Raw genomic sequence first — 22761 nt, 5'->3', positions numbered from 1 at the left:
ATGTGATAGAGGGATTAGATTCTTGTCTGTCTCTCCAGCTAGCTCACAGATCACACTTTTCATTATTCCATTATTCCCACTAACTCCCACAAGTTTTAGACCTATCAAAGATGTTAGCCTGCCTCTCTCCTAATGTCCGGTGCTATTAGCTCTCACCTATTGCCATCCCCTAAAGGGAGAACAGGTATATTGTTAAATAATGAATCTTTCCTTGATGCTTTGACTTCAGACATAAAACCCTGAACAATGAAATGAATTCTGTGGACCAGACTTGATGTACGAGACCAGAGCTTCACTCTCTGCTATCTACCCCCTAACGTTTATCATCTCTTTCTTTATAGAGCCACCAGTGTATATGAGGCCGTTTGAATCGGCTGAACTTGTGAAAGGATCTGATATTATCTTGGAAGGAACCATTTCAGGTTCTGCTCCATTTGAAATAAGTTGTTTCCTCAATGATAAGCTTATCAGAAATGACTCACGGCATCAGATCAGTGTGGAAAATGAGACCGTCACTGTTCAGATCTTAAACTGTGTGAGTGAAGACGCTGGGAACTATCGGTGCACTGTTTCAAACGATGTCGGGGAGACGTCTTGTTCTTGCCAGATCTCATTGAAAGGTTAGTCCAAGGACAGCGCCAGATCCTGGCGACCACTGCTGCATGCATGCTGCCCAATGTCTTTATGGATGATGTTTGTATGCAAATGTCGCAATAGCTTTTTGAGCAGAGCGGTATCAATGTTCTAGTGTTAAAAATGTAATCAGGCTGCAGGCACAATGACATTATTCACATTGTGCTTTTCAAACTAAAGGTTTTATATCATGGTAATTTACAGCCTGCTGCACAATGTGGAAGTTAGAGCAGGTGTTATCATTGTTGTTTGTGTAAATGCTGCTGCTGTGGTCTTCTCTTACTAGAACCACCATCATTTGTTGAGAGACTAGAGGATTTGTCCTGCATGGTGGGCTCTGAAATCTCTCTGAGGTGCATGTTATCTGGATCGCTCCCCATTACTTTCTCCTGGATCAAGGATGATCATGAGCTCACGGAGGACGAGCATGTTAAGATGTCACATGAAATCAAAAGTGCCATTTTGAATTTGAAAAATGCTCAGTTGTCACACGCTGGAAAATATGTGTGTCAGGCACAGAACAAAGCCGGGGCTCAGAGATGTGCCGCCACGATCGTAGTGACAGGTTTGTTGGATGGTCTTGGCTCTTACTTGTCTGCTGCTTTTATGTTGTGCTTGAAGCTTTATCTGTCACAGAAACAGCTGATTCAACTTGTCATCATTTTGTTATCAGAACCAGCAAATATTTCTGAACACACAAAGTCCATTAGCGTTACCAGGGGCGACCCAGCCAGGCTTGAATGCAGATTCTCAGGCACCATACCACTCAAATCCCGATGGATGAAGTTGGGAAAGGAGCTGACCTCAAACCAGAGATACAGAATACAGATCACAGACTCCAGCTCAGTGCTCACAATAATCAGAACAGACAAAACTGATAGCGGTGAATACACCTGCGAGGTCTCTAATGTTGCTGGATGCAGTTCTTGTCAAGTGTCAGTTACTGTATTAGGTCAGTTTATCCCAAAGTTTTATATCCTTTATGGTATTTTCCTCTGTATCACATTAGAACAATCAGCTCAACACTGTTTTCTACTTTGTTTGTAATAGATGAGATTATTAAACCGTCCTTCACAAGAAAACTGAGGGAGACAGAAGGTATCAAAGGATCTTTCGCTCATCTGGAGTGTCTTGTTTCTGGCTCGCTGCCAATCGCCATACAGTGGTACAAAGATGAGACAGAGATCCACACCGATGAGAAACACAAATGTACATTTTTTGAAAATGTTGCATTTCTGGAAATCTGTCGTCTCAACAGTCATGACAGAGGCAGCTACACCTGTATGGCTAAAAACAAGGCAGGGTCAGCCTGTTGCTCTGAGACTTTGTTTGTTAAAGGTTGGAATTCATTTTGCATCCTTTGTTTCAGTTTCATGCATAATCACTGTGTATGTTATGACCAAGTTGCTTATAGCAGTGTTTTTTTGTTCACTGACAGAACCACCATGTATTCTTGAAAAGCCTGAGTCCATGAAGGTTCTGCCTGGCTCAAAGGTTCAGTTTAATGTGTTGCTGTCTGGCACACCACCACCAACCATCAAATGGTTTAAAGACAAGAAAGAGATTGTATCCAGCTCTGACTGCTTTGTGACCAAAGACAACACCTCAAGCTCACTAGAGCTCTTCTTTGCCAAAGCTTCTGATTCTGGAGACTATGTGTGTGAAATCCAGAATGATGTTGGCTCCACTTCGTGCCAGGCAACGCTCTTTGTCAAAGGTTAATATTGTAATATTGGTCTCTGACCTTCATCAGTGTGTTCTTCACTTAGTAGTGATCATCATTCTCAGCTGTAATGTGTATGTGTTTTTCAGAACGCCCCTCGTTCATTGAGAAACCTGAGGGTGTGTCAGTGGTGAGAGCAGGAGGCAGGATGGTATTTGAGTGCAGAGTGGCTGGTACTCCAGAGATCGCCATACACTGGTTCAGAGACGGAGCTGAGATTCACCAAAGTGTCAAACACAAGATGTTGTTTGTTGACTCTGTAGCCTGCTTAGAGATTTGTGAAGTTAGTGAACAAGACAGCGGGAAATATTTCTGCGAGGCTCGCAATGAAGCTGGCACAGAAAGTTGCCCTGTTGAACTAGAAGTGAAAGGTTGGTTTTCCTTGTTTATATCTTGTCACCATTTAACTTAAACATGGAGGTCAAGTTCAATGTGATGTCAGTAACAGAAAGTAAAGATGGTTTCAGTTTGATTTACTTTGTTATTTCAGAGCCTCCTTTGTTTGTTGAGGAGCTGACGTCTCTTCAAGTTGTTAAAGGCTCCACAGCAACATTTGCTTGCAGAGTGGCAGGAAGTTTTCCATTTAACATCACATGGTTTAAAGATAAAAAACAAGTCAAATCCAGCCAAAGGTATATCATCATTGATGGTGAAAAGGTGGGCTTGAAAATCCAGGGCTGTGGAGAGGAAGACGTTGGAACTTATCAGTGTGTGGTGGCCAATGAGGTCGGAAACTGCACCGGTTCTGTAGCTTTGTCTCTGAAAGGTTGGTTCGGTTTGACTCATGATTGAACATGACACTGTACACCAGGGGTGCTCATTACGTCGATCACAATCGACCGGTAGATCGCAAAGATAGAGCATGTAGATCGCATGACATTCAATCTTTTATATTAAACACAGAAAACAGCATGATCTACTTCCATTATTTACAGAGATCATTTGACCTGGTCATTTTAAAAGTAGCTCGCAAGCCAAAAAAGTTTGGGCACCCCTGCTGTACACTATACATTAATCATACAGTACTTTACATTATGTGGCATTCCCTCATACATGACCTCACATATTCTGCTTCTATTAGTGCCTCCTACATTTGTAAAGAAGATAGAGAATGTCTCCACCGTTGTGGGTGATGTTGCAGTCTTTCACTGTGTGGTGGATGGTTCTCTGCCCATCTCTGTACAATGGCAAAAAGATGAGAACTGGATCTCAGAGGATCCAAAGACTGAGAGAAGGTTTGAGAACAAAAAGGCCACTCTCAGGATTCCTGTCTGCGAAGCAACTCATGGCGGGAACTATACCTGCCAGGTTGTGAATGAAGCTGGGCAGGACAAATGCTTTGCCACTCTTGCAGTAGAAGGTACTTCTCCTTCAAGCATTTCTATTAAGCCTAACATTACACCAGCTGTAACAGCAACAATAAGCCCACTCATCTCTTTGTCTTGATGTTGTAGAACCACCTCTGATCCTAGAGAAGCCAGAGGTTGTAAAAGTGACTTGTGGGGATCCTGTTAGTCTGGAGTGCAGGCTAGCTGGGACTCCTCAGATCAGAGTAAAATGGACCAAAGATGGTGAAGAGATCCACTCAAGCAGAAATCATCATCTCTGCTTTGAGAACAACCTCAGCAGTCTTCACATACCGTCCTCTCAGCTGGGGGACAGTGGAGAGTACGAGTTTGAAGCCTCAAACTCTGTTGGCTCTTGCAGCTGTCAAGTCACATTAGTTGTTTTAGGTTTGTAAAATACTCTTAATTCTTAAAAGAACAAATGTCAAAAGTTATTCAACTGCTTTGTTTCTTTAACTCCAATAATGTTTTAACATTGCAAACAGATGAGGTCACTCCTCCAATGTTCATAAGGAAAATGACAAACGTTCAAGCAGTTATGGGGTCAGTGGTTACAATGGAGTGCAAAGTGACCGGTTCTCCTCCATTATCAGTTGAATGGAGCAAAGGGAAACAAAAGATCACCAGCAGCTCCAGATATAAACTCCTTCACATTGACAATACAATGTCACTGCAGTTGAAGCTGACAGAGAGCACTGACACAGGAGAGTACTCCTGCAGAGTGACCAACGAAGCAGGCAGCTGTGTGTGCAGTGGCGTTCTTACAGCTAAAGGTTAGCATCCAGAGGTCCATATATCACATGTTTACCTCGAAGGCTGTTAGTCATGTGCTGTAATTATCTCTCTGTGTGGGTTCTAGTACCACCGAGCTTTGTGGCTGAGCCCAAGTCTCAGGCTGTCCCTCCAAAGTCTACTGTACTCTTCAAAAGTATCTTTGAGGGAACACCTCCATTTACCATCAAGTGGTTCAAGGATGACATCGAACTCATCACAGGGCCATCATGTACAATTAGAATGGAGAAGTATGCTTCCTCTGTGGAGCTCCACTCAGTCGGGAATCTGAATTGCGGGATTTATTCTTGCCACATTAGCAACGACGCAGGAGCAGTGAAAAGCACAACAGAGTTGTTGGTGAAAGGTTGGACTATTCTTTTTTCTTCGTCCACCATTGCCACTCAATTAACTCCATCTTTTTTTCCTCCATTTTTACAGCTTCTCTGTCTCCATCATCATTCTCTCAACCCGACCACTTCACCTTTTTTTTTCATTCCAGGACTATCTATGTTTTCTTCAGATTCACCTGTCCACATCCTCCATACGTCACATTGATCAGGCTGACAATGGTAACTTGATATTCTTTTGACTTTGCAGAACCGCCTCAGTTCGTCCTGAAACTGCCTCCCACTACCTTTGTGAAGCAGTGCGAGGGACACCGTTTCGAATGCAAGGCCACCAGCTCACGGTCCCTGAACATGTGTTGGTACAAAAACGACCAAAAGATATCCGACGGGGGCAACTATAAAATAATGTGTGTTGACTCGACTGCGTACCTCCAGCTGCGCAGTGCAAGGTTTGAGGATAATGGGGCCTACACCTGTGAGGCTCATAACGATGCTGGCAGTGCCGTCTGCAGCACCATTCTCACAGTTCAAGGTCAGCTATTGAGTAGAGATTTTGACTCTGTGTTGATTTGTGGATTTTATTCCTTCTGTTTTGAAGATTTTGTCCCCTCTGTAGCATGAAAAAGAAGGAATGAACATTTCTTAAGAAGCTGATTTTGACAATACATCTGGAGTTTGACCTTTTATGGGTGTTTTTGAACCTACAGCATGGAACCCATCTCCTATTGTCTCAGTCACAACTCTGATGTCTGTCCTCCAGTGTGTCAGATAGCATGAGTCTGAGTGGTTCCTCTTTTTAAGACGTGTTTTTGCCCCGTCTGTCTTCGATTTCCCTTCCTATGTCCATCTCTCTGGTATCAGTGTGATACAAACTACCCTCCTGCCATAGCATGGACAAAAGCAAGTGTTCCTATCCACTCTCTTGTGTTCTTTTCTTCAGTGTCTGGATGGATTCCTTTAGCATGGACTGAACCTCAGCATGACTCCCAATAAGCATTTACTGTTCATCAAGTTGAACTGCCAAATTACCCTCAGTCACCATTTGCCTGTCCATAAATGTTACCTTTTATTAATGTTTCTCAACATATTTTCCAGAGTCCCCATCCTTTATTAAAACTCCAAGTCCAGTGGAGGGAATTAAAGGGAAAGAGGCCAGCCTGCACTGTGAGATATATGGCACTCCACCTTTCCAGGTTAACTGGTACAAAGACAAAAGGCCAGTGAAGGAGGGTAGGAAGTATAAGATGGTCAGTGAGGGCAGCTCTGCAACTCTTCATGTTATGAAACTGGAACAGGATGACGCTGGTCTTTATGAGTGCAGGGTGTCAAACAACGTAGGAAGTGAAACCTGTCGCACCGACATTACGCTGAAAGGTTAGTGAGGAGTCAGTTACCATTCAGTCAAATCATATTCATAGTGCATTGATGTTTTCTCACCATTATCTTTCCATCACTATTCAGAACAACCGGCATTTGTCAAGAAACTCATCGATCAGTCTGTGAGAGTAGGTGAACAGCTGACACTGACAGCTACAGTGAAAGGCTCCGAACCCTTAACTGTGTCCTGGGTTCAGGACAAAGATCACATCCTCAGAGATGGTGACAACAGGAAGATCACTTTTGACAACAATGTGGTTACTCTTGTCGTGCCAAAGACTGACTCAACCACAGCTGGTAAATACACCTGCCAGCTCAGGAACGACTCTGGAGTCATGGAGTCTGTCTCTCAAGTGACCGTTTTAGGTTTGTAAAGTTCCAGAGCATATCTCATTTCCTCGAGTGACAGCACAATGATTCGTATGGCTCAATATCTTCTCCCCTAATTTTTAGAACCTGCTGCTATTGTGGATAGCCCAGAGTCCTTGAACGTGAAATCAGGAGAAAATGCAGCTCTTGAGGTTACAGTGTCGGGCTCGCCAGAACTGAAAGTTAAGTGGTTCAAGGATAACAAAGATCTCTCTGCCGGTGCCAAGTATCAGATGTCCTTCTCAAAGAAGGTAGCCACACTGAAGATTCGATCTGCTGACAAAGCAGATGCCGGAGAATACAGATTAGAGGTTACAAACCATGTTGGGGCAGCCTCTTGCAAAACAAAGCTATCTGTTTCAGGTTGGTTCCCTTTGAGTACACGCAAAATCTTAAGTTTAACTTACTTATCCTAAATTTGGACCGTTTTCATTGTGAGTCAGCTGATAAATGTTGTATATGTTTTCTCCTGCAATAGATAAGTTGATTCCTCCAAGTTTCATAAGGAAGCTGAGAGACACCCACCTTGTCGTGGGTAAGCCTGGTGAGATGGAGTGTAAGGTTACTGGCTCATCTCCTTTAACAACTTCCTGGTTCCACAATGGCCAGGAGATCAAAACTGGGCCTAACTATGATATTAGCTGCACCGATAATAACTGCAAACTGAGAGTTCCAACTATTAGGATGTCGGATTCTGGCAAATACACATGTAAAGCTGTCAATGCTGCAGGAGCCAGTGAGACAAGTGCTTCAATGGTTGTGACAGGTCAGTAAATGCAACACGATATTTCAAAGATCATCCTTAGAACAGGATCAGACAGAAATCTAACAAATATCCTACAATCCATCTTTTTTCATTTGAACCCAGAACCCCCATCTTTCATGGAAACACCTGAGGCGAAGGAAACGTTGCCCGGAAAAAATGTTTCTTTCTCAGCTAAAGTGAAAGGCAGTGCTCCCCTGAAAGTAAAGTGGTTCAGAGGAGCCAAGGAAATGCAGCACGGAAGAGGCTGCGAGATCTCCCTAAAGGACAATGTTGCCTCTTTAGTGCTTAACAGAGTTGAGAAGTCCCACGCTGGCGAGTACACCTGCCAGATCATTAATGATGCAGGAAAGGAAAGCTGCCCAGTTTACCTGTTTGTAAAAGGTTTGTTCACAGGATAGTTGATCTTTTTTTTCTGTACACATCTCCACATCTCAAAATGAGTTCCATAACTTCCATAACTGATCATGGACTTACCTCTCTCAGAACCAGTCCACTTTGTGAAGAAGCTGAGGGACATTTCCTCTGAAAAGGGAAAGCCACTGAGCCTTGAGGTCACATTCGCTGGAACCCCCAGAGTGAATGTGACCTGGAAGAAGGACGGTAAACTCATCTGGGCCTCGTATCAGTACAATGTGATCACCACAGACAACTCCTGCATCCTGGAGGTTCTTAACTCTGACAGGATGGAGGCAGCTGGTAGATACTCTTGCGAAGTAGACAACGGAGTTGGAAGCGACCGATGCGAAGCACAAATATCAATTCTAGGTAAAATGATCAAAGTGCATGCAATTTATGACCATTCATTTACTTGGCCATTCATTCATCCATTCTTTCATTTGTTCATGCACAACTCAACACCTGCATTCATACTAAACCATCCCCGTCATCTTTCACTTTAGAACGACCATACTTTGTTGAAACAATGGGGCCAGTGGAAGTAACTGCAGGCGAGCCGGTTACCCTGAAATGTCTTATTGCGGGAACTCCTGACATCTGCGTAGCTTGGTTCAAAGCTGATGGAAAGCTGCGCAAGTCCAACACATGCTCAATGGACTTTGCAAATGGTGTGGCCACTTTACAGCTGATCAACACTACCAAGTTTGATCACGGAGAATATATCTGCAAGGCTGAGAACCGGATCGGTTCAGCAACCAGCATCTGTAATGTGACTGTGAAAGGTGATGTTCGTTTTCCATCCTCCTGTTTGTCGTCTTTCCACGTTATCAAATATTTGTCGCTGTTCACTGAAGATTTATTGGCTCAGTTATCAGGGGTTTCAGTTAATGGATCCTCTCTTTTGAAAGACAGTGACTTGTACTCTTGTAGTTACTCAGAAAATGTCTTCAACATTTCCTCAGTCACTAATGAAGCAAATACTAATGTAGCTTTCACCTTGTAATTCCATCAGTGAGCCTACTTTACAACTTTGACTTACAAATGCATGGCAACACAACAGTTGGCACTTTTCTAACACCAGCATTGCTTCTCTCAGAACCTGTGCGTTTTATCAAGAAGCTGGAGGACACTACTTTCATTGTTGGTCAGCCACTGAAACTAGTCTGCACTTACACTGGAAGCCAGAGGGTCCACGTCACCTGGAAAAAGGACGACAAGTTCATTTGGGCGTCGTATCAGTATAATGTTAAGACTACTGATTCAGCCTGCATCCTGGAGGTCCTCAACAGCGACAGGCCTGAGGCAGCCGGAACGTACACTTGCGAAATTTCCAACGGCATTGGGACCGATGTCTGTCATGCTCGTATCAGCCTAGGTAAAGTCACTCACTCTTAAACATCATCGTAAAATACACCGTAAAATTCGGTGTATGAGTCGCACTTTTTCCCCCTCTTTTTTAATCTAAAAAGTTGGTTAGACCGATGCGACCTATAGACCGAGGTAAATGTCAACCCCATTTACACCTGGCATTAACAGGCCTCTTCAGTGATCAGACGGTTGTCAGATAGTATTTGACCACATGAAAGTACAGGTGTAAACGCACACAAGACGCATTGAGGACGGATTGTGTGTGTGAAGTATAAACGGTAATGTGTCCTGTATCCACATATGATTACGCGGGCGGAATGGTGTTTCCTATTACTAATTAACGGGACTCTTTTGGCTCTGCCATAGTCTCTCACAGAACATTTTTTAACAGCGTTCCACCATCTCTCATTTCTGTCAGTCAGCCCCTCCACTTGCCGGACTTGGTCTCTCTCTCACACGCGGATACGCTTTTAACAAGAAAGAGCTACACTTCAGCACAGAAACTTCAAATTGTGGACTTTAACTAACTTTTATAAAGTTTTCATTAACAAATTGCAATAGAAAATCTTCTTTTCCCAGTTTGAGACCCTCAAAAATAGACTGCGACTTATATACCAGTGCGACTTGTATTCCGAATTTTATGGTAAATTCAGCCACTAACTGTCAATAAAATAGGTGCTCTGCTTTTGCTCAGTAGCACAGTATTTCTTACCTCAAACTACTGCATGTTATCATTACTTGCTTGCTACATGCAACTAACCTGAGCATTACTCCTCAGAACCGCCACGCTTCATGCAAAAACTGGAGGACACGTATTTCAGACTTCGCGAACCTTTGACCCTCAAGTGCACGTACACCGGCAGCCAGAGAATGAGTGTGACCTGGAAGAAGGACGGAAAACTAATCTGGGCATCATATAAGTACAACGTCAAGACAACCAATGACACATGCATCCTCGAGGTCCTCAACAGTGACAGAGAAGAGGCTGTGGGAAGATACACCTGTGAAGTCTCTAATGCTGAAGGAAGCGATATCTGTCATGCAAATGTTAAACTAGGTAAACCACTTAAGTGCCATACCTCATCATTGCGTTGCAGGAATTCTATGATTGATTGAATCATTTATCCTTCAATATTATATCATACAATCAGCCAAACACTACTGTTTACATTCTCTAACACCACCATTGCTAACTGATTTCTTAGAACCTGTTCGCTTTGTGAGAAAACTGAGAAACACCTTCTATAAAGTTGGCCACCCTTTGACGTTGGAGTGCGCATTCACCGGCAGCCAGAGGATTTACGTCAGCTGGATGAAAGATGGAAAAATCATCTGGGCATCTTACAAATACAACGTCAAAACCACCAACTTCTCCAGCACTTTAGAAGTTCTCAACAGTGACAGGCAGGAAGCTGCTGGGAAATACTCGTGTGAGATTTCCAACTCAGAGGGCACTGCTATTTGCCATGCTGTGGTAAAGATAGGTAAAGCCACTAACACACATCAATTTCACAAAAACCTGCAGACTAATCCTTTCACATCTAAACATGCAACTAACATCACCATTGCCTCCTGTAGAACCTGTGAGCTTCCTTAAAGAGCTGGAAGACACCACTTACAGACTGGGCCAGCCCCTGTCGCTCTACTGTGCCTACAGTGCCAGCCCCCGGGTCTATGTGAGCTGGAGGAAGGACGGTAAACCCGTCTGGGCCTCCTACAAGTACAACGTAAAGACCACAGACAACTCTTGTGTCTTGGAGGTCCTTAACAGTGACAGGCTAGAGGCAGCAGGGAAATACTCCTGTGAAATCTCTAACTCTGAGAACACTGCTGTCTGCCATGCACAGGTCAAACTAGGTAAAACACTGAATCGGGGTCAAAGTCATCATTTTCAGTTTATAATCTTTAAATCCTTTCCATAGATTTGTCAGTATTAACTGTTTTAAACCATTAAAACTGAAAACACTGATTCTAATTTCTAGTTTTACTCATCTAAGTTAGAGTTTTCTCAACTGGCAACTAACCACTAACATTTTTGCCTCCTAGAACCTGTGCGCTTTGTGAAAAAGCTGGAGGATGTGACGTTTAGAATTGGCCAGCCTCTAAGTCTTCAGGTCACATACACAGGCAGCCAGCGTGTGTACGTGACCTGGACTAAAGATGGCAAACCGGTGTGGGCTTCCTATAAGTACAACGTCAAGACCACAGACAGCTCCTGTGTCTTGGAAGTCCTCAACAGCGACAGAGAAGAGGCTGCTGGGAGATATTCCTGTGAAATATCCAATGCTAGTAGCTCTGCTGTTTGTCACGCTAACGTCAGCCTAGGTAACTCCACCTAACACAGCTCATCCTCTCATTGGGTAACAAGTCAGTTCACATGATGCAACTAACACCAGTATTGCTTCTCTCAGAACCAGTGCGTTTCGTGAAAAAGCTACAAGACACTTCATACCAGCTGGGAGATCCACTCAGTCTGATGTGCACATACACTGGCAGTCAGCAAGTACATGTGAACTGGATGAAGGATGGGAAACTGGTCTGGGCTTCGTACAAATACAACGTCAAGACGACCAAGTCCTCGTGTGTTTTGGAAGTTCTCTACAGTGACAGAGAAGAAGCTGCTGGTTTCTATTCTTGTCAAGTGTCGAATGCAGGAAGTTCTGCCATCTGTGATGCTTATGTCATGTGTAAAACTACTCAGAAAGGTACAGGCATCATCTAATTCACTAACACTGACCATCAAACCATTTATAGCTAATATCTGTAGAAAGCAAAAGTTTCATCCTACTCCTGGATTTCTTTTTTTTTTTTTACACGAAAGCTGTCCTGGGAGTAGGGTGACACTTTGGTGACAAGTCACACACACATATACAGTATATATATATACACATATACATATGTTCAAGCTTGATTTCTAATAACATCTGCTCACTCACCATCACTTCTGCCTCTAACCACCATCACTGCTTCTCACAGAACCTGCTCGCTTCATCAGGAAGCTGGAAAACACCACATTCAGAGTTGGAGAACCGCTGACGCTTAGAGTTGCATTCACTGGTAGCAAAACAGTGAATGTTACTTGGAAGAAAGATGGCAAGCTGATCTGGGCCTCTTATCAATACAATGTGAAGACCACGGACTGCAGCTGTGTGCTGGACGTCCTCAACAGTGACAGAGAAGAAGCTCGTGGAAGATACACTTGTGAAATTTCCAATGCCGAAGGCTCTGATATCTGCCATGCTTATGTCACACTAGGTAACACTAACAGCAACACAGCCCTTTCTCATCATTAACTTCCTGTAATTAATGACTCATAAAAGGTAAACACTAATGCTAATGCTAATGCTAATTAAATGCTTCTAACCTTCATGTAAAGGTAGAGATTCCTCCAGTCACATAGCCTCTTATTCTGCCCATCATCCACGGACGCAGTCACTTAGTCATTCACCAAAACGTGTTTCCATGACTGACCTCAAATTGCTTCTCTCAGAACCGGTACGATTTGCCAAGAAACTCGAGGACATCTGCCATGAGCTGGGTAAACCCTTGAGGCTGGAGTGCACGTACACCGGTAGCCAGAGGGTCAACGTGACATGGAAGAAAGACGGCAAGCTGGTCTGGGCTTCTTACCAGTACAACGTCAAAACCACAGACTCCTCCTGCGTGCTGGAGGTCCTCTATAATGACAGAGCTGCGGCAGCCGGCCACTACACTTGCGAAATTTCTAACGCAGATGGAACTGACACCTGTCATGCTCATGTTAAAATAGGTAACACATTAACTCATCTCATCCTAACTGTCAATATATGCTGTAGTCACTAATGCTAACCTGCAGTCTAACTATCTTTTCCTGAGTTCCTGTGCTTGTTGGTTACAAGACGGAACTTTGTATTTTAGTCCGAAGAGCCCTGGATCTTGTTGTCGGTGTATTTAGTCTTGGCTGGTCCTTGAAAGAAGAATCATGTTAGAGCTCTGAGAGAACATTGTCTGTGTTGATACGGTTCGGTCAGGGTTGTCTTTCTGGGCAAGTCGAGGTATTTTCTGAGTGGATATGCTGTATTGGGTTGTAGATCTTGTGTTGTGTTTCTGTTCTCCCTGATGCCATGGCAACGGCCCAGTGGCCTGGTGAATAATAGATTTGAATTTGCGAATAGTTTCACCTTGACACAACTCCACCTGATTTCCTTCACTTTCTCCTTCACTAACAGAGCGCAAAGTCCCTCCAAACTTCCTCAAGAAGCCCTCCGAGTCCATGGTGGACTCAGTGGGTAAAACGGTGTCGCTGGAGACTCGCGTGTCCGGCTCCCAGCCCCTGAACCTTACATGGTACAAGGACAACACCGAGATCTCTTCTTCCAACAAATATGACATCAGCTTCAAGAACAACGTTGGTGTGCTGTGTGTACGTGACTCTACCGCCTCTGATGGCGGGGTGTACACCTGTGAGGCCTCCAACGAAGCTGGAAAAGCCACTTGTCAAGTTTCTCTCACTATTTCAGGTACGAGTGTCATCTTTTAATCTCTTAATCTTAATCTTAATCTTAATCTTAATCTTAATCTTAATCTTAATCTCTTAGTCTCATTTGTCCTGTCTTTCATATCCCTGTATGAAAACTGTAGCAGCTAACCTGCAAGTGTCCTGCTTCTTTCCAACCACGTCTTTAGAAGCCGGCCAGGCTCCAAAGTTTGATGTCCGCCTTGAGCCAACCACAGTGAGCGAAGGGGAGAAACTGAGCATGAAATGCCACGTCAGTGGCTCTGCTCCTCTGACCATTCAGTGGTTGAAGGACAGACGGGAGCTGAAGTCCAGTGGAAACACCAAAATTACTTTTGTTGGTGGGACAGCCAGTCTAGAGATTGGCTCTGTCTCAAAGACCGACGCAGGAGATTACCTGTGCAAGGCCAGCAACTCTGTTGGCAGTGACTTCTGCAAGGCCAAGGTCACTGTAAAAGGTAACAAGCATGAACAGTCATATTTTCTACATCACTCATTTACTTTGTTTATTTTCCAGTCACCCAATACTTCCTTTTTTACTTTTACACATTCTGGTGTGGATGCTCTGAACTACTCCAACTGGTTTTGAGATTGTGATAAATAAACAGACAGAATGAAAGGACAATCAATCAGTCAATGTGACTAATAGGAATATTTAAATTGAATGAAAAATTACACTTGAGACAGGTATCGGGCAGATCACAGGCTGACTAATTTCTTAGTTTCATTCAACAGCATGATGTCCTCTGTGGTTGATTTTCAGACAAAGGAGTCAAGGCTGCTCCTGCCGAGGCCGCTGCCGCAGCTGCTCCGGTCAAAAAGCTCGACAACCTGTTCTTTATCGAAGAGCCCAAGAATGTTTCTGTCACAGAAAGTGAGTAAAACGAGGGAGGTTATTTCTGAGCCATTTGTTTTGCGGGGAATCTGTAACTCTATGTTTGGTTTCATTTTTTACAGAGGGCACCGCAACCTTCATTGCCAAGATCGGAGGCGACCCAATCCCGAGCGTAAAGTGGATGAAGGGAAAATGGAGGCAGATCACTCCCGGGGGTCGTATCTCCATTGAGCATAAGGGTCAGGACGCCAAACTGGAGATCAGAGAGGTGACCAAGTCCGACTCTGGTGGCTACAGATGTGTTGCCACCAACAAGCATGGAGAGATCGAGTGCAGTGCTGAGATGGAGGTCACCAAAAAGGAGGAGGAGGAAGGACTTGGAGACATCAGGACCAGACTGAAGAAGTAAGAGTTTTGGGTTGTTTAACTCATTGAGTGCCGCGCTCCTTTCCAAAGTTTTAGTCAAGTGTACCGGCAATTTAGACCATTTTTGACGATTTTTGCTCATTTGAAAGGTGAAACTTTATGCTTCAAATGGCCACAAACCGTTTGTTTCTACGTGCCTCCGTTCCTGAGAAAAGTCAAGCTAAACATGGCTGGGTTTCATCAAAATGCCTGCTTTTTTTATAGAAAAGGAGATAGAGCGTCTTTTATGAAAGGTGCGCTGTTTGTGCCTGTCGCTCTTCTGACACTTGCATTTCTGGATCAAAGGGCTCGTGTAAGATAAATACAACAATTGTTGTTCTATTCACAAATCCACCATCGGGGGCGGGGGGGCGCCACTAAACAACAATAACACAGACGCACCGTGCCGTGTCACAGCCTCTCACCGCGGAACGTGATGGTCTCTGGGCCACAGCAGGTCGGGAACACCGGAATGTGATGGTCTCTCGGCCACAGCAGGTCGGGAACACCGGAATGTGATGGTCTCTGGGCCACAGCAGGTCGGGAACACCGGTCCCACCGGTGGTCGTGGTTCTTCCACATGCAGAACTCCGTTTGCAAAAGCCGAGTTATGATGAAAACTTCCAGATCGTGAGCTGTCATGAGTCTTTGATCGTCATCTATTTCAGTTCTGCTCGTCGTAGAGTCCCCAAATTTACACATAAAGGTGTGTTAAAGTGTCTATTTTCATAATTAAAAAAAAAAGCAAAAAATGTAAAATTACGTTTTTGGCACTCAACGCATGGGAACGAAAAATGAGAAATTACTTGGTTGGCACTCAATGAGTTAATGTGGTGTACGCACGATTTCTTTAGTCATTCTTTGTCTCCTGCTGACAGAGGACACATCTCTGACTTTGTGTTGATTTCTGTGGCAGGACTCCCTCCAAACAGAAGAGCCCCAAGAAAGACGAAGAGGTTGACATAGTGTCTCTGCTGAGAGGTCACGACCCCAAAGACTATGAGAGGATCCTGCGAGAACACGGAATCCATGACTACCGGGCCATCCTGCAGGCCATCGAGTTCCTGAAGAGGGAGAAGGAAATGGAGACAGGAAGAGTGGTGAGAGTAACTAATTAATACAACAACAACAACAATTTTATTTATATAGCACATTTCAAGCGACAAGCGCAAACTCAATGTGCTTTCACAAAAATAAAACAACATTACAGCTCGTAAAATACATATAAAAAAAACAAAAAAAACCCAATAAGAAAGCGATAAGAAGAAAGTGTTGCAGATTAAAAACTACCCTAAACCACAGAGATGTAGGGAGGAGCTGCACCCTTCAGAGCTTTAAAAACAATAAGTAAAATTTTTAAATCAATTCTCTGCTTCACTGGGAGCCAGTGAAGAGATGCTAAAATCGGAGTGATGTGTTCACATCTTTTGGTTCTTGATTAAAACTCTGGCTGCAGCATTCTGGATAAGCTGCAGTTTATAAAGTGCTTGTTTTGTTAATCCTGGTAAAAGTGCGTTGCAGTAGTCTAACCTACTTGAAATAAAAGCGTGAACCAACTTTTCAGAATAAGGTAAGGATAAAATGGGTCTAACTTTAGATATGTTCCTAAGATGGTAGAAAGCAGTCTTGGAAATGAAAGAGACATGCTTATGAAAGTTGAGATCAGCATCGAGAATCACACCTAAGTTTCTTACATGCACACTAGGTTTCACAGGACATGGAGTTAATAAGGAACAGATTTGGTGCCTCAGAGTCTTCGGACCTACCACAAGAATTTCAGTTTTTTCATCGTTCAGTGGTAGAAAGTTTTCAGCCATCCACTGTCTAACATCCTTAAACTGAATGAGATCATTTACTGGGCTCAGGTGGTCAGCAGAAACAGATATGTATAGTTGTGTGTCGGCAGCATAGGAATGATATGAAATGTTGAGTTTACGGATTAAGTAACCAAGTGGGAGCATGTACAAATTGAACAGGAGTGGGCCAAGAATAGACCCTTGGGGAACACCATAAGAAATGCTAACTTTGTCTGATTTGAAGTCAGCAATAGAAACTAATTAATTAACAAATTAATGATTCCGAAAAAAGCTCTACTACCTGAGCATTACCTGAAATATCCAGGATGTGGGATCGGGATTGTTGATGTTCCCAGTGGAAGAATGGACCGTCTGATGCTGCAGAACTCCCCTCAGCATGTCATCCCTGTTGTAGCTGCTCTAACAGTGTTTTGTTGTGGTGGCAGGAGGTGGAGCGTGGCGGTCGGGTGGAAGAGGAGGACATGGCCCGACTCATCCAGCAGCTGGAGGGACGTGTTGGAACAGAGGTAAAGTTGGACATCTTCAACTCTCACATTCTCTAATGCAGTGGTGGACAGTAATGGGGTAAATTTACTTGAGTACTGTACTGAAGTACATATCCAGATGATTTGTACTTTACTTGAGTATTAGATTTCTTTGGTACTTATTACTCTTACTTGAATACAAAAACTCAAAATCTTACCAAGAAAATTTGTCTTATTTCTAGTCAAAATGTCATTTCTAGACAAAACAAATCAGATTATACTTAAAATAAGACTCATCACATTAAAAGCAGCTTGTTTTTAGACACTTTTTACTTCTTTCAAGCAGATTTTCACTTAAAATAAGTAGAAAAATCTGATAGTGGAGCAAGTTTTTCTTTCTTATTACAAGCACTAAAAACTTGCTTTCACTGGCAGATTTTTCTACTTATTTTAAGTGAAATTTTTTTTGAAACACGTGAAAATGATCTAAAAACAAGTTAATTTTTAGGTGATGAGTCTTATTTTAAGTGAAAAGAGATTAGTTTTGACTAGAAATGAGACATTTTGACAAGAAATAAGACAAATATTCTTTGAAAGATTTTGAGTTTTTGCAGTGCGAGTACTCTGTCCATCTCTGCTCTAATGACATCAGATTCTCAGGCTCCGATCAATCAATCAATCAATCAATCAATCAATCAAACTGACTCTGAATCCTCAGCCCGTCTCTGTGCTGGAGGACATCAGCGATCAGACGACCGCTGAGAACCAGAGCGCCACCTTCCAGTGCCAGATCAAGATCAACTACCCGGAGATCACTCTGACCTGGTACAAGGGCACCCAGAAACTGGACAGCAGCGACAAGTACGACATCAGCAGCGTTGGCGACCGCCACACGCTGAAGATCAAGGACTGCCTGGTGAAAGACCAGGGCAACTACCGAGTGGTGTGTGGTCCGCACATCTCCAACGCCAAGCTGACCGTCACAGGTAGGAGTCTGAGCATCACAAGTTCCTGTCAGCTGCACTGCAAAAACTCTACATCTTTCCAAGAATATTTGTCTTATTTCTTGTCAAAATGTCTCATTTCTAGTCAAAACTAATCTCTTTGCACTTTAAATAAGACTCATCACCTAAAAATCAACTTGTTTTCAGACAATTTTCACTTGTTTCAAACTAATTTTCAATTGAAATAAGTAGAAAAATCTGCCAGTGAAAGCAAGTTTTTTTTGCTCGTAATAAGAAAGAAAAACTTGCTCCACTGTCAGATTTTTCTACTTATTTCAAGTGAAAATCTGCTTGAAAGAAGTAAAAAGTGTCTAAAAACAAGCTGCTTTTTAGTGTGATGAGTCTTATTTTAAGTAGAATTAGATTAGTTTTGACTAGAAATGACATTTTGACTAGAAATAAGACAAATATTCTTGGTAAGATTTTGAGGTTTTTGCAGTGTGGACACCTGTCTGTCTGTCTGTCTGTCTGTCTGTCTGTCTGTCTGTCCGTCTGTCCGTCTGTCTGACCTCTTTCAACCTTCAGGGTAGTGATGTTGTGTTCATGTGTCCCTTGTTCTCTGTGTTTCTTGATTTGAAACCATAAACACCTCAGACAGTCTTCACACACACATACAACAATAACATCCAGTCAATAAAATATTCACTGTTATATATAAACTTCTACCAATCAGATTAACTCTGATTATCTGGTTTTAGCCGACCAAATTCAGTTCACTAAATGCATCAGAAGCATGGAGGTCAGTGAACGCCACTCTGCCACCTTCGAGTGCGAGTTGTCCTTCGACAACGCCACCGTCACGTGGTACAAAGACTCTTGGGAGCTTAAAGAGAGCCCAAAATATAACTTCAGGACTGAGGGCCGCCGGCACTTTATGACCATCCGCCACGTAACGGCCGAGGACGAAGGTTTGTCAACAAACAGAAACGTGAAAAGTGAAATCATTTCAGCTGCTTTTGACTCTTAACGCTGGGTCCAAGGGACAGAAGTTGTTTCTCCACTTCTTGATTGGAAATATTCACCTCATTACTCATGTCACAAACATTTAGTTTGGGCCCAAATAGGGGTGGGCCATATGGCAAAAATATCATATCGCGATTTTTTAAAAATGAAGTCACGATTTCGATTTCATCTCGAAATAATTAAATCGATAAAAGAAAAACAGACAATTTAGGCCAAAGAACCTTTCTGAACAGATTTTAATCTAAATAGTTGCAGTTTTGCCAACATGTGCAAACAACGTAAACATAGTAAAAGGTAAACAACAACACTCTGATAAAGTGGACTCTTGCAACATAAAAGGTAGCTTTCAATAAACATGAAAGTAAAATATTAATGAAGACATTACTGTTTGTTTTATTCAACACAGTCATTTTAACTGGATTTGAAGTATCAAAACACTAAATAGCTGATTGAAAAGGGTCAAATAAAAATACAAACTAAAGTAACTGTTGTTATCTCTTTTAGCAAACTTTGCAAAGGACCTTTGTTTGCGCTTTGCAGCATAGAACTGCAGTTTATAGAATGAGCCCCAGACGATCCTACGATCTCTGCACTTTGTCAGATCGTCTACACACTCTAATCCTTCACCATCTAATATTGCCGTATCGCCCACCCCTAGGCCCAAACATGAAGATATACTGTATATCAGACTGCAGTGAAAATGTGAGTCCAGCACATCAGTCGTCAGTTAGTAGGAGCAGCTGTAGTGGTTTAGACTCGGTTAGGAGCCGTCGTCCAACCACATCCTCCCTGAATGAAATTGTGTAAAAAGCAGAATGTCAGAGTGAGGCAACACTTTGAGGAGTATGTCAAGCCATTTTAACATTTAAAAGCCAGACTGGATATGTGTTGTAGATATCTGTAATTCAGTTTTGCCTAGTGAAAAAGAACATTTCAGATATCTGCAACTATATTCTTCCTATCCACAATTGTCATTTCAAGATATCCACAACTACGTTCTTCCTATTGGACAAATGACGTCACTGTAACCATTCATGTGTATGGGGTTTGTCATTACAGATATCAACAATTCATTTGCAGATATCCGCAATGTGAATTACAGATATCTGTAACTGAATTACGACTAGTACTAATTCCAGTTTGAGATATCTACAATTTGATTCTGACTAGTCATAATTCCAGTTAAAGATATCTTTAATTCACCTCAATTAAAGATATCTACATGTCCCTTTTCGGATATCTTAAATTAAGTTTTGACTAGGTGAAATGACGTTGTAGATATCTGTAACTGGAATTAGTACTAGTCGTAATTAAGTTACAGATATCCGTAATTCACATAACTGAATTGTAGATATCTGTAATGACAAACCCCATACACATGAATGGTTAAAGTGACGTCATTTGTCCTAGGAAGAACGTAGTTGTGGATCTGAAATGTTCTTTTTGACAAGAGGCAAAACTGAATTACAGATTTCTTGAATAAAAAATCCAACTATTAAAAATGTAATTACGACCAGTCAGAAAGACGTTGTTGATATCTACAATGTTAATTCCGGATAGTCAAACTTAGCTTTTAAATGTTAAATCCGCTTGCCATATGAGGAGTGACTGATTGTCCCTGAATGTAACTGGGCAGTGATGTCATCATGTGATGTGATGTCGTGTCTCCGCCAGGCGTTTACTCTGTGATCGCTCGTCTGGAGCCGATGGGAGAAGCTCGAAGCACGGCAGAACTTTACCTGTCGGGCAAAGGTGTGTACGCGTCAGCCTGATGACAGAGTTAGATGACGTTAGCTAACGTTAGCGCAGCCATAGTAACCTGCCTTGCCTTGTCCTTTCACAGAGCTTGAGTTAGGAAGGGTTCCTCAGGGTGAGTACTGAGCAGCATTCATTCATCTACAGTGAAGTTGTGCCCTGAGATTCACTAGATTAACAGATATGATTAGTAGTAGTCAGTAGTGTCAGTTATTTTAATTCATTCCAATGGAAAAATATTAAGTTTTACAGTCACTACACATTTTCCAAAAATTATAATTATTGTTATTTTATCTTTATTAAAGATGTTAATTGAAGTTTATTTGATTTAAACCTGTAGACGTCCCCGACGCGTCAGTTCACGTCCCAGAGACAGAGTCAATGGTTGTTTACAGAGGTGAGACGGTTTTTAACCTTTGAACTTTGACCCCTTTAATTCGCGTCCACTCGACTCGACTTCTTCTAAAATTGTTTTTCTACCAAAAGATTCAACAGAAGTTTTTCACTACGAAGAAACGACACAAGTGACAGGTACAAGCGTTCATTCAGTTCTCAGACCATTTCCCTCCATCCTCCTCATCCTCCTCATCCTCATCATCATCCTCATCATCCATCTTTAACTCTTAATCCTCAATAATTGTGTGTGAACCTTCTGAACTCAGTAAAACTTTCTCCATCATCCCTCCTCTTAACTCAAACACCACCTCAGTGTGTGTGACGTGTGCTGCAGTAACTCCACACTTTAACCTCAGTAACATTGAATTGAATTAAACATGAACAAACCCCAACGTACAGAGGAGGACACAAGAGAAAGATCCTACCACTGAGCTGAACTAAAGTCCAATAGATTGATTGTGTTTTATGTTTTTATTGGTTATTGGGTAAAGTCTGAACTCTCTGAATGTGAAACTGTGTCAAACTATTCCGTAAATGGAAGTTTATAAAGCAGAAAGTCTGAAGTCTGACTTTAACTCAAGTACAAAGTCAGAATAGAAGAGTTGTGTTCCTCATCTGTACGAGTGTAAACGCTGCAGTGATGAAATATCTGATGCTGATGATTCATTTGATAATCTGCTGTAGCTTTTCAAAGTCTGACGGTGGAAGAGGAGGTGGTTTCTGTTCGCTACTCCTCCGTCTCAGGTAGCGTCACTATTCTACCTTCAAACAGAGACAGTCTGTCACTGCCTTCAATACTTTTGTCTTTGTTATGTCTTCCTGTTTCTTCCCTGTTGTTGTGTATTTGGTTTTGTCCTTAATGACTCGAGACAATTCCAGAGTCGGGCTTGTTTGTTCTAAGTTCACTTCTCTCCTTCGCCAGCAGAGAAAAAACCAGTAGAAGAGATTGTTGAGAAGACTCACTTCGGGGTGGTGGAAGAAATCCCTAAAGGTATAAACTGCTCAGAAAAGCTTCTGGCTGTGACATAACCTCGCTGCCTAGTATAGCTGCCGGCCGCCATGTTTGTCCATCCACCTGCTGCTTCTCGAAGCTTTTCTCTCCCCACAGCTGTGACTCGTGTCATACAGTAGATGATGTTCTAGTTTGGTCTGTCTTCTTCTGTCACCATTGGGCTTTCTTCTTGATGTTTTTGTTGTTGTTCAGTGTTGTTTGCCCTGACTCACCTCTCCCTCGCTCTTATTAACCCACACTGCAGCTTTCTGCTCAGTAGATTCAGCAGAGTGCAGAGTTCATGTTTAATGTGACTCTCTTGATCTTTTAAGTTCCTGAGGTTCACAGAATAGCAGAGAAGAAACCCTCTGAGCCCGCGGCTCCACCTTCAGCTCCAGTCAAAGGTATCTACAAAAACCTCCACTCATTTAACTCCTTCTTATTCATGTAGCTCGTGTTTTATGTTGGAATCTTTCAGTCCCACTGTTTGTTCTTCTGTTTGTTTACTTCTGGTTCTCTCGAGATGTAATTATCATA

At 42.6% G+C, this 22761-nt stretch overlaps 1 protein-coding gene across 1 annotated transcript in view; it reads left to right on the top strand.

Annotated features, from left to right (window-relative positions):
* LOC146965742 (titin-like) overlaps window positions 1-22761 on the top strand; it is a 49726-nt gene that overhangs the window by 25700 nt on the left and 1265 nt on the right. The window contains exons 24-57 of the mRNA XM_085764665.1: window positions 342-620; window positions 920-1198; window positions 1307-1585; window positions 1684-1971; window positions 2072-2350; window positions 2446-2727; window positions 2847-3122; window positions 3438-3716; window positions 3811-4089; window positions 4188-4475; window positions 4562-4840; window positions 5074-5355; window positions 5919-6197; window positions 6285-6566; window positions 6654-6932; window positions 7048-7335; window positions 7438-7716; window positions 7819-8100; window positions 8235-8513; window positions 13308-13598; window positions 13765-14052; window positions 14358-14468; window positions 14552-14834; window positions 15751-15934; window positions 17077-17157; window positions 17834-18101; window positions 18818-19027; window positions 20757-20834; window positions 20926-20952; window positions 21178-21234; window positions 21324-21368; window positions 21918-21977; window positions 22156-22224; window positions 22557-22628. Of these exons, the coding sequence (XP_085620791.1) occupies window positions 342-620; window positions 920-1198; window positions 1307-1585; window positions 1684-1971; window positions 2072-2350; window positions 2446-2727; window positions 2847-3122; window positions 3438-3716; window positions 3811-4089; window positions 4188-4475; window positions 4562-4840; window positions 5074-5355; window positions 5919-6197; window positions 6285-6566; window positions 6654-6932; window positions 7048-7335; window positions 7438-7716; window positions 7819-8100; window positions 8235-8513; window positions 13308-13598; window positions 13765-14052; window positions 14358-14468; window positions 14552-14834; window positions 15751-15934; window positions 17077-17157; window positions 17834-18101; window positions 18818-19027; window positions 20757-20834; window positions 20926-20952; window positions 21178-21234; window positions 21324-21368; window positions 21918-21977; window positions 22156-22224; window positions 22557-22628 (7461 nt within the window). The remainder of the gene's footprint in view (window positions 1-341; window positions 621-919; window positions 1199-1306; window positions 1586-1683; window positions 1972-2071; window positions 2351-2445; window positions 2728-2846; window positions 3123-3437; window positions 3717-3810; window positions 4090-4187; window positions 4476-4561; window positions 4841-5073; window positions 5356-5918; window positions 6198-6284; window positions 6567-6653; window positions 6933-7047; window positions 7336-7437; window positions 7717-7818; window positions 8101-8234; window positions 8514-13307; window positions 13599-13764; window positions 14053-14357; window positions 14469-14551; window positions 14835-15750; window positions 15935-17076; window positions 17158-17833; window positions 18102-18817; window positions 19028-20756; window positions 20835-20925; window positions 20953-21177; window positions 21235-21323; window positions 21369-21917; window positions 21978-22155; window positions 22225-22556; window positions 22629-22761) is intronic.

This window comes from Trachurus japonicus, chromosome 21, assembly GCF_045865225.1.
Source record: "Trachurus japonicus isolate A0001 chromosome 21, Traja_1.0".
Classification (NCBI taxonomy): Eukaryota; Metazoa; Chordata; class Actinopteri; order Carangiformes; family Carangidae; genus Trachurus; species Trachurus japonicus.
This window is presented reverse-complemented; position numbering and strand designations above follow the sequence as displayed.